The sequence below is a fragment of the Brassica oleracea genome, chromosome C4, assembly GCF_000695525.1.
Source record: "Brassica oleracea var. oleracea cultivar TO1000 chromosome C4, BOL, whole genome shotgun sequence".
NCBI lineage: Eukaryota > Viridiplantae > Streptophyta > Magnoliopsida > Brassicales > Brassicaceae > Brassica > Brassica oleracea.
Window position 1 is genome coordinate 14,618,297 of NC_027751.1, and position 11,742 is coordinate 14,630,038.

General features: G+C 35.9%; 2 protein-coding genes and 1 non-coding gene across 3 annotated transcripts; all 3 read right to left on the reverse strand.

The window, feature by feature from the left end:
* Nucleotides 1-3,080: 3,080 nt before the first annotated feature.
* TRNAC-GCA lies at nucleotides 3,081-3,152 on the reverse strand. The gene has a single exon. It is a non-coding gene; the product is annotated as a tRNA-Cys (tRNA).
* A 774-nt stretch (nucleotides 3,153-3,926) lies between these two features.
* On the reverse strand, nucleotides 3,927-4,585 carry LOC106337286 (histone H2B.3). Its single transcript, XM_013776371.1, has one exon. The coding sequence runs from the start codon at nucleotides 4,506-4,508 to the stop codon at nucleotides 4,062-4,064; it is 447 nt and encodes a 148-aa protein (XP_013631825.1). The 5' UTR covers nucleotides 4,509-4,585; the 3' UTR covers nucleotides 3,927-4,061.
* Nucleotides 4,586-9,732: 5,147 nt separating this feature from the next.
* Nucleotides 9,733-10,395, reverse strand: LOC106340902 (zinc finger protein ZAT12-like). Its single transcript, XM_013779736.1, has one exon. The coding sequence runs from the start codon at nucleotides 10,329-10,331 to the stop codon at nucleotides 9,879-9,881; it is 453 nt and encodes a 150-aa protein (XP_013635190.1). The 5' UTR covers nucleotides 10,332-10,395; the 3' UTR covers nucleotides 9,733-9,878.
* Between the last annotated feature and the right edge of the window lie 1,347 nt (nucleotides 10,396-11,742).

The following is an 11,742-nucleotide window of genomic DNA, read 5'->3' on the forward strand; positions in this document are numbered from 1 at the left end:
GGTTAATGGATGTTGTAACTGCATACTTATATGGTCCACTGGATAATGAAATATATATAAAAGTACCAGAGGGTATAAAACTAAAAAACAAAGCAAGTTCTCGAGAACAACATTGTATAAAGTTGAACAAGTCACGTTATGGATTGAAACAATCAGGTCGAATGTGGTACAATAGACTAAGCGAGTACTTAGTGAAAGAAGGATATAAGAATGATCCGATCAGCCCTTGTATCTTTATAAAGATATTCGGCCAGGGCTTTGTAATCATAGCAGTGTATGTTGATGATCTGAATATCCTAGGAACCTCTGGAGAAATCTCCCAAACAGTTGAATATCTTAAGAAAGAATTCGAGATGCAAGATCTAGGAAAAACGAAATTATGTTTGGGATTACAGCTTGAGTACATTAAAGATGGAATCCTTGTGCATCAAATGGCATATACAGAAAAGGTACTCAAAGATTCAATATGGTCAAGTCTCACCCATTATCTATCTCCATGGTCGTGAGGTCCCTCGGACTGGACACAGATCCGTTCGGTCCTAAGAAGGACGATGAGGAAGTCCTTGGTCCCGAAGTGCCATATCTCAGTGCCTTAGAAGCTTTAATGTATCTGGCCAGCCACACTCGGCCAGACATATGTTTTGTTGTGAACCTACTATCTAGGTTTAGCTCTTGTCTGACCCAAAGGCACTGGAATGGAATTAAACATATTCTTCGTTACTTGCAAGGAACGAAAGACTTGGGTTTATTTTATACTAACCAAAACAAAGAAGGTTTAGTTGGTTTTGCTGATGCATGTTATCTTTCGGATCCACACAATGTTCGATCACAGACAAGCTATGTGTTTACACATGGTGGAACGGCCATATCATGGCATTCCATGAAGCAGACGATCGCGGCCACATCTTCAAACCATTCGGAGATCTTGGCAATATAAGAGGCCAGCCGCGAGTGTGTTTGGTTGAGGTCCATGACCCAACATGTTCGAGTTGATTGTGGGATGTCCAAAGGCAAGGACGCACCAACCGTGATGTATGAGGACAATGCAACATGCATTGCTCAGCTCAAGGATGGCTATATCAAAGGAGACCGGACGAAGCACATCTTACCTAAGTTCTTCTTCACGCACGAGCTACAGAAAGCCGGCGAGGTCCAAGTGGTCCAAGTGCGTTCCAGTGACAACCGACCTGTTCACCAAATCACTTCCGACTTGCACGTTCAAGAAGCTCACGCATCAGATTGGGATGCGTAGACTGAAAGACCTTCAATGATGTTCAGAACAGGGGGAGTAATACGTGTTGTACTCTTTTTCCTTCACCATGGTTTTGTCCCACTGGGTTTTCCTTGTAAGGTTTTAATGAGGCAACATCCAAAGCGCATTAAAAATTCTGTATGGTTATGACATCCAAGGGGGAGTGTTATATATCATATTGTGGATGTCCATAACCAGCCCATACTAGAGAGAGAGAGCCGGCGGCCATGAGAGAGAGAGATAGAGAGCCGGTGCCTAGGGAGAGAGACAGCAAACCCTAGTTTTCATTTTCCTTATTAGATTATGATTTGTACTCTTTCCATATTTGTATTTCCTTTTCTAATCTTTCCATTATTCTATGACGGTGTAATTCCCTATATATAAAGGGCTCTTTATGTTTATGATTAATAAGAATAAGAACTTTTACCTAAGTTTCACAACAAGAATGAGCTTATTGGCGTGATTGTTGAAACACATCTACCGCTCGCTTGCCTTTGTTCTTGCTGAGTCTCACTGGATTACTCAGCTACTTCGCGAGCTTTGTCTCTTTCTTCCTCACCCTGTTCAGATCTATTGTGATAACTTCAGAAAACTTATATGACTGCCAATTCTGTTCATCATGCTCGCTCGCAACATATTGAAATTGACTACCATTTTGTACGGGAAAAGATAGTCAAAGGTGACATTATTGTGCAATATATTCCCACATCCGAGCAGCTTGCTGATATCTTCACGAAGGGCCTCCCCTCCGTCCAATTTCACTACCTTCGCTCCAATCTTCGCATCCTTCCACCTTGCTCCGATTGAGGGGGAGTCTTAGTGTATCTAGGTTATACTGTTAATTGTGTCGTATATATTAACCCAAGGGCTTAATTGTGATTTGACTTGAAGAGATCATCTATATAAATAGACATCTGATGCCCTAATTAGGGCTAAGCACTGAAATTTGTCCTAAACCAATTTCAGAAACATTTTGTTATGGTGGGGAGTGAAAACACTAATGCAGCAGAGAACGACCATATCAGTCGGAATCCACTTATATTAAGACAGACGACCGATAAAGAAAAGAAAGGCTCCACGTTCTTCAAGTGCTTAATCTTAGCGTGCTAGCCGCTGCTTCATTTCGTTTTCGTATAGTGAGAACGCTTTCTCTTTCTTAGCGCTCCGTACCCTTGTATAGTAAAGGGAACTCTGGTTGCGCGGCTTTCTCTTATAGGGGTCTATTTTCTCTGACTTGACTCAGCGGTTAAAGTATCGCTTTCATACGGCGAGAGTCATTGGTTCAAATCCAATAGTAGGTAAAACCGGCCGAAACTCCTACTTTTTCCAGCATGACAGCAAACACGGACTGGCAGCAAGGATGAAACTGAATGATTCTCGTCGGTTAAAGTCGGTTTGGTTTAGTTGTGTTTCAACAAAAAAAAAAAGTATAGAATGAGCTTATTGGCGTGATTTTTGAAACACGTTTGTGATGAAATTTTATATTCAAACAAAAATTCATCTCTTTACGGGTTCTTTACAAAAACATTATCTTTGTGAAGCTACTCTTGATTTTTTTTTTTTTAATTATCAAAGTTTGATTTTAGCTTAGATAATTCATAACCGTATTAGAAAATCGATGTGTATATCATTTTTCAATGTTGTGAAAACTGAAGCGGGAAGGCTAAAATTTTCACATGTTATGTTTGCCGCCAGACCTGGGTGGGAGTCTAAACTTTCAGATGTGTGTAGTAATGAAAACACATAAAGCGAGACTGGACTATCTGCCGTCAGATGCGAATCAGATAATCAACGGTCAGTAGCTTAATAAACAAGAAAAAAAAAAGAAAGGGCCCTACCGGATTCGAACCGGTGACCTATTGATCTGCAGTCAATTGCTCTACCACTGAGCTAAGGACCCTGTTGTTTGAAGAAACGAATTACAAATATGTAGCTAATATATAAAACATGGCTGATGATACCGAAGGAGCTTAGAGAGTTGTTACATTGGATGCTAATTATTCAGCTAGATGCTCTACGAATTGTTTTATACATTGGATGAATCAAGAATAGCAATACTGAAACGAGTCATGTATCTACGACCCTTTCGATCCAAATACACGGTAGGATTAGAGAATCCAATGCAGCGAATATCGTTGAAGAGCAAAGAAAAGTATGCTACTTCTGCGTGTGTGACGAAGAAAAATCGGAGAGAGGACGATTGCACGTTTAGCGAACTACCGTTCAAAATTACAAATTTACCATCTGTTTACCAAGTAATACCAATATAACATATGATTAGAATGTGGCGTTTGATTACAATTGTAGCAAGGAAATTTTAATGAAATATCAAACGACAGAGATGTCCACCGCAAGTTTCAATATGAAGAGGTATCATATCATGATAGAGCAGAGGACAACCAATGGTTGAGAGAACTGTCCGAGTCATGAGATTATACAATGAAGCTAATGAGAGCTGCAAGCTGGTTATCGGTATTTCTTTGTGGCCAATACATAGCGATGCACTAATCAGTGTCACAATACCATTCCATTTCGTAAAATTCCTCAGCAAAAAAAGGCAACTCTATAGATTATGGATCTCTTTTTGTCACACTTCATATACATTTTACCTGTCATATTTATATTATCTTGATGAATTAGTGAAGTATGAGTATAGACTAGTTAACAACTCGAGTAGTTTTCAACAAATTATTGAACAAAGGGATGAGATTCGTTAAACCATAACATATTTTCTTCCACAATTACAAACCAGATCATTAACACTAGATAAGCATAAAACAAAAAGGGACCAGATCTAGAACCCTAGAACTCAAGAGCTAGTAAACTTAGTCACAGCCTTAGTCCCTTCAGATACAGCGTGCTTAGCGAGCTCACCAGGAAGAACAAGCCTAACAGCAGTCTGGATCTCCCTCGAAGTAATCGTGGGCTTCTTGTTGTACCTAGCGAGCTTCGACGCCTCCTGGGCAAGCTTCTCGAAGATGTCGTTGATGAAGCTGTTCATGATCCCCATGGCCTTGCTCGAGATCCCGATGTCCGGGTGGACCTGCTTCAGCACCTTAAAGATGTAGATCTTGTACGTCTCGATGCTCTTCTTGTTCCGCTTCTTCTTCTTGTCGATGGCCCCGGCCTCCTTCGGCAGCTTCTTCCCGGCCTTGGGCTTCTTCTCCGCCGGGGCTTTCTCGGCCACCTCCTCCGCTGGCTTCTCGGCGGCGGCGGGTTTCTTCTCTGCTGGCTTCTTTCCTGCCTTTGGTGCCATCTTGATTATTCTGGTTTTTTTGGGGGAACGAAAGAGATTTAGGTTTTTGCGATGAGGAGATCTCTCAAGGGTGTGGAGATGTTAAGAAGGAAGAAGAAACGTATTCTATTGGATAAGAATAGCTCACAGGGATTGCTGATGTAGGACAAGGTTGTCCGTTGGATGAACGATATTATATTTCCTGAATCAACGGCTGTTTAGATAAGTGTTTCTTCTTATCGGATCGGTGACGTGGATCTCCGCTTTTTTAATCTTTCGGTGTGTTACAATTTGACAACAAAAAGTTCAATGCGGTTTCTCTAATTTGTGGGAAACGCTTATAAATGGAGATAAAACATAACATCAAGTTTTATGGTCAAGAAAAATGGAGAAAGCTCGTTGAGAGAAAATAAAAAGATGAGGAACAAAATGTAATTTTCTCATTAATTCAAAGTGTATTAACACTCTTGTATAACACACGATTAGCAGGGCCGGCCGGCTTAATTAATATGAACAAGGGCCCGTGGACAAATTTTTTTTTAAGGTTCTATACGGTGTTACTGAGAAAGTTGGAGTGAATAAAAATATATATAAAAATGAAAATGAGAGGGTGATTGGTTGGGTTATAAGTTATAACTATATAAAATATACTGTAGAATTTGTTGGGATTTATTAAATTCATGTCCAACTTTAGATTATCCGATTAGTACAATATTGTCCACTTTGGACTTTAAGTAAGTCTGCATGGTTTTAATTTTGGTTTCTTCCCAAAAAGCATTGTACTAATTAGAGTTTGACATTTCTTTATATATTAGGTATTCCTTGTCTAAACTTCCAATGTGAGACTTGGATTGACATCTCTCATTCTCCCCCTAAAGCCAAGGACCACACACTTTGTGTCCTTTCCTCTAGCGAATCATCTCGGTGCCTTGTCGCATCTTAGACATTCGACACCCTTAGTCGCAAGGTTACTTCGAATGTCGAAGATGCGATAAGGCACCGAGATGATTCGCTAGAGGAAAGGACACAAGGTGTGTGGTCCTTGGTTTGAAGGGGAGAATGAGAGATGTCAATCCAAGTCCCACATTGGAGAATTAGTCTGTATAAATTTTTGATTTAGCTGTAAATTATGTAGTTTTAAAATTACTGATACATCAAAATATATTTCTTACAGCTAAAAAAATTGTGCTTTAGAAAATAAAACTTTTACAACCTTTTTTATTTTTCTAGTTGTACATTTAAAAACTTATATAAAACATGATCGATGATTGTAAAGACTGTAAAAGAAAATCGGTGCGGAAGAGTGATGCGTAGTGTATAGGCGGCCGATTTTTAGAACAGGGCTTGTTTCCAACCATTAATTTAGTTGACACAAGACCCCATTATTGTTTCATAGAGATGGCGAAAGCGATAGCTCTGAAAATCTGTTGAAGACTATTCAGTTTAGAAGTATATATCGGAGTACGATTTGATCAACAAGTTATTATATCTCGTTATCGATTGTTTCCAAAACTTTCTAACAGGTCTTATCTTGACAAACTGTACAAGTCTTTTTCTACTGTGGGCGTCAAGAGAAATTCATTTTAGGAAATAATATTCTCTTATTAAGAATTTGCATGGTTGTTTGTAGGGGTGGACGTTCGGATATCTATTCGGATTCGGTTCGGATCTATTCGGGTTTCAGACTTTCGGGGTCAAAGATTTCAGTTCCATTCGGATATTTCTAAATTTCGGTTTGGGTTCGGTGCGGATCTTTACGGGTTCGGTTCGGGTTCGGATAATCCATTAAAATTATTTTAAAAATTTTAAAATTCATTATATACTTTAATTTTCTCAAAATCTATAAACAAAATATTATATTACATAAAAATTTGAATAACATATATCAAAATACCTAAACTTAACATATAATTTGATTTAGTTTGAATATTTGGATAGATAATCAATAGATATTTCAAATATTTTTGGTGTTTTGAGTATATTTTAACTATTTTAGACATTTACTTTTGACTATTTGTATATATTTTCAAGTATTTTGGACAATTTAAATATATCTTATATATTTTGGATGTTTTTAATGGATAATAAATATAAAATATTTTTATATAAAGGGGTATAGAAATCAATTTCGGATATATTCAGGTACCCGGAATACTTTGGTTCGGGTCGGATTCAGTTCCGGTTCTTTAGATACCAAAATTTTGAACCTGTTCGAATATTTAATCAATTTCGGTGCGGATTCAGTACTACTTTTTCGGATCGGATTCTGTTCGGTTCTTTGGATTCAGATTTTTTGCCTAGTCCTAGTTGTTTGTACTTTGTGGATTCCTTCGAGGATTAAAAACCCCTCTATATTGTATGGACAACATTAACAATATGATGCGGTTTATATTTCTCCTTTATCCAATTTGCCTTTTAAGAATCTTTTTGTTCGTTTGCACTGTTGCGTATTAAAATTGAAAATTATTTTAGTTAGATTACAACTGTTAAATACTGTTAGACATACTCTACATAGTATATACTAGCCCAAAGATAAACTAAGCATTGTTTAAAACTTTAGATACATTATGTAAATATAACGCCTGAAGCCTGTATTATTAGATAAATGTACAATAACATCAATAAAATTATGAAATATATGTGCTTTTCAAAAAAAAAAAAATTATGAAATATATTATTTAAACTTAACGATATATCAAAGAAGTACATAAATTTTATCGACCAAACCAAGTAAAGAAGAGTTGGCATGGGTATTTTAATTATTTTCGGTATAGAAAGTCAAACCGTTAGGATATGTATAGGATCGGTTAATGCCTGGCAATAGTCGGAAGTAGAGACAGACCCAAGGCACGAGAGTGTAGCATGTGCCCCATCCTAACTTTTTTTCCCATTAATAACTAGGGTTAATTTTGATCCAGAACTAGATTTTGATCTTCGCTTTGGAAACGCATGATTATTTTTATTTATAAAATTATTAACCCGTTTCTTAGTTAATAAGCGAAATAAAAAAAAAATCTATTTGTTCAATCCATTATCACTTGATAAATATCTTGTATATTCGATAAAATAACCTGGAAAAACAGTAATTGTAAAAATGTTTAACCATAAACTGTAGGTTGTTTTTTTTTAAAGTCAACAATATTTTAAGTTTTTAAATATTAATTTAAAATAATTAGAATTTATTAATTAGGATGTATGTAAACTAGAGTTGTAAGCGCATATATTAAGAATATTTATGTAATATCAATTTAGAAAGAATTACATTTAATTTTAAAAAGATACCAGATAAAACTTATTCTAGTATATTTATTATTTTGAATTTCATAACATATCAAAAAATTTGAACTGTATTAACTTATTTTTTATATATTAAAAACGAATTTTGACACGTATATATCAGAGATGAACATGTAAACAATGAAAATCGTATATTATTTGGTGATATATATTTCATAAATTTTTGTTAGAATTTAATTACATAGTTAATATTCGTAATGCACATATCATTAACGAAAAAAGAAACATAAAATGTATGATATATTATTAACACACATAATATTATGTAACATAAATGGTCTGAATAAGTTTGATAACATTTTGGAATATTTTTTAAATAGATTTATTTGCTGGCTGTTTTAATTAATATATTTTCTAAAACTAACGAGTGGCATGACTTTGTAAGTAAATTAAAAAGTAAGGGTATAATCATACGAGAGATTTTGCTTTAATAGTATAGATATCTACACTAAACTTTGAGTTATAATAGCTTTATGCCCCATACTAAAATTCATCTTGGATCTGCACCTGGTCGAAAGGTATTCAAATTTAGGTCAGACAGTATGTTACGCTTTCGGGCTAATCCACTATGTAGTACTAAGTGTGTTCTTTCCGGAGCCGATCGTGGATAGCCGATAGGGTTTATCAAAAAAAAATATATGTATGTTTAATATGTTATCCTCAGTTTTTGGTTCGGTTATGATAAAAAATATAGAAATCGATTAATACCAAAAAAACGGGTTTTTAGATTTGGGATAAAACACACATGCAAACCTATAAGGGAGTGTTGTCCAATTATGCCTTTTCTTACATAGAGCTTTTTGAATTTAACTTTATCCACATTATCGTCTCAAAAAACTTTATCCACATTGTTCTTGCACATATTGACGCTCCATCTCACTACTATATGTTCAAGATATCTTCAAACAATTTATTTAATAACTAGTCACAAGGACCGTCGCCTATACATCTAGCTAGCTAGTATGGTTGCTATCTTGATATTTTTTACGTTAAAACTTGGTATCTCCCTGAGACTTTCTAAGAAAGTGCTACACTACTAAAATATTTTGCAGTCGCTCCAATCATGTATCTCGTCACATAAATATTACCATCCTCAACTGAAAAATGCAACCGTTCTAGGGGTTATGCAGTGGTTAGATAATACATCAAGCAAAAATCAATCTTTCATATCCACATGACTATGACTACTTAACTACAACAATACTTGCTTAATATTTATCATATCTTCCGTTCTACGTAAGTGGTTATCACCATCGACTCATTTCAGTTGAGATTTATTTGTGTGGATACGCTGATTCTCCATGACAATGACGTAGCTTTTGAAATACTAATCAGTCTTTTCTTTAAATAAAAAAATCAACGCGACAACGAAGAACTCTTGAAACTTCTTGTAAATTATTTCTTTATAAAACCAAAAACTTTTAGCAAAACTTTGGTAAGTGAGATTTGCATGACGAGTACCAAGTTTAAACAAAACAACTTGTCATGTATTTAGACATATGACAAAACCAAGATGTTCTATTTGCAGATAAATAACAAAACCAAGATGCACTCCTATTTGTAGACAACTATTTTTCATTAGTTTATATAACCAACCAATTTACGATGGTTTAGTGATGAAAAACTCATTTTGAGGTCAGAGACTAGGATTCTAGTTATTCCATTATTGGTTAATCACTATGGTTGTCTTAAACGACAAAATTAGATGGCGTTCACATACTCCGAATAGTAGTCGAGGACCACTAGGCTTTCAGTCCAAGATTCCCCAAATTTTCGGAAAAGAAGAGAATAATTTACACAACCAAATACCAATTGACATAGTTAGTGAAAGCATTACTTACTACCAATAAAAGAGTAAACTAATTCATATTAACTAACAATCTGAACCTAGATGCATTTTTAACACCATACATGTTTTCATATTTACGTAATGATGAGACGCCAACAGTATTCAACATAGAGATTATTACTGAGATAGACCTGTATATATGTAACTATACATAACAGTACCATAAAGTTCTTCATACAAAAATTACTGGAGTCCTAAAATAAAATAACCTTACTATACGCACACAAGAAGAAGAAATTTTAAATTTAGAAAATCAACCTCCCAAGCTCCAGCTTCAAATCTTCATTCTCTACCGGCGTTAAGTTCAAATCCAAACACAAAACCCTCTTTGCGTTACCGCCGCCAGTTTTTTTCATCGTCACCGGCGCTGGCGCTAAACTCCGGCTAGCTCCTCCTCCTCTATGCTTCCTCATGTGCCCACCCAGGGCCTGCCCTACGGCGAACTCGGCACCACATATGGGACACTCGTGTTTCACCGGTTTGACTCTTTTGGGAGAAGGTGGTGCGTGGCCTTCAAGCGCGGCCGATCTGCGGTGGCTTGCTCGGTGGCCTCCCAAGGCTTGGAACGACGAGAACTCCTTGTTGCATGTCTTGCACGCGAAAACGCGGCCTTTGGTGTCGTGTTGGTGAGCCTTTGATAGAAAAATCAAGCAGCTTGCCATCTTGTTGATCATCTCCATCTCTCTTTCCTTTTCCATTTGTTTTGATGATTCTCTAGACAAATCTCCTTCTGTGTTTGATTCGGGTGAGAAATGAAAAATAGAAACGAAGACTTTGTTGAATAATGGATTTATGATCTTATTTATATAAGCAACAACTTAGCTTGGCTTTTTTGCATTGACTTTTTGTATATGAGTTAGTTAAAATTCTAGTTTTACCCTTTGCTCTTGCTGAACAAACACCATCTTGTTGACCCTCCACGTTCAATAATATTTTTGTGTATATATTAAAATAGCAAAAGAAAATAAGTTAGTATTTTGTATATAAAAAGCCCTGATATATAGTACTAGCTAGTATGTTCAATCGCTTAGGAACGAGATGTACATGTAAACATAATCTATAAACCCATGACTTACTGCAGTTACTAAGGATAATTTCTTTTTCGACTTCATTTATATCATAAACTATATGCTGAATGTGTGTGTGTTAACCAAGTTGCTTTGGTCTAGTGGTATATGAACTTCAACTGGAATGCCCGTTCCTGGGGGCGAGCTTTGGCCACTTCAGAAATTTACATGTGGGCTGCATCACCCGAGACCGAAGACCGTTACACGGTGAGCCACATGGTGACGCCTTGGCAGCGTCCATGCTCACTTCGGTCTCTAGTCTGGACCACCTCGGTGGGGTCAGGATACTCGGTTAGCAAAAAAAAAAAATGTGTGTGTGTTTTTTTAACTAAACGCCGAAACGAGTAGTTAAAACAAAAAATCAGTCGATCATGCAAAGAACTAGCTAACAGAACGGAATTCAAAATTGTTATGAACTATTTTAATATTAGCATATAGAAGATTATATATTCTGAAAAGTAAGATGTTAGGAATGTCAACGTCACATATAAAATTAGAAAATACTTAATATAAAAGAAAAATCAACAAATCAAGCTATGCATGCCAACTCTTTTTAAGTTGGAAATTTATGAAAACAAAAATCCAATTGATTGGTCTAAATTTCACTGCTAATACTTATGATGTCAAAAATAAAATATGACATCATAGTAAATTTACGGTGCAACATGCTACAAATTTAATACTATATTCTCTTATAAATTAAACATATACTGATTTGATACCAGCAAGTGTGTTAGGTAATAATATTAGGGGGTAATATACAACTACGTTAATTACAACACAACATCGTTATCATCCTTAATCTACCTATCAACATAAAGCTAAAGAGTTTTATTCGTCAACAAGTAAGCTCTAGATCTAATCTAATACATATAATAAATTGTATGATGCCCTTATATCATTAATTAAATGGAAAAAAATATAAAACGGAATTTAAGAAATGGGCATTTTGGTAAATAAAGAGAAAGTACGGCAAGACTTTTGGTACGGCAAGTTGGGACGAGTCACGGGACGTCATCGCATACCAAACCAAACGATCATC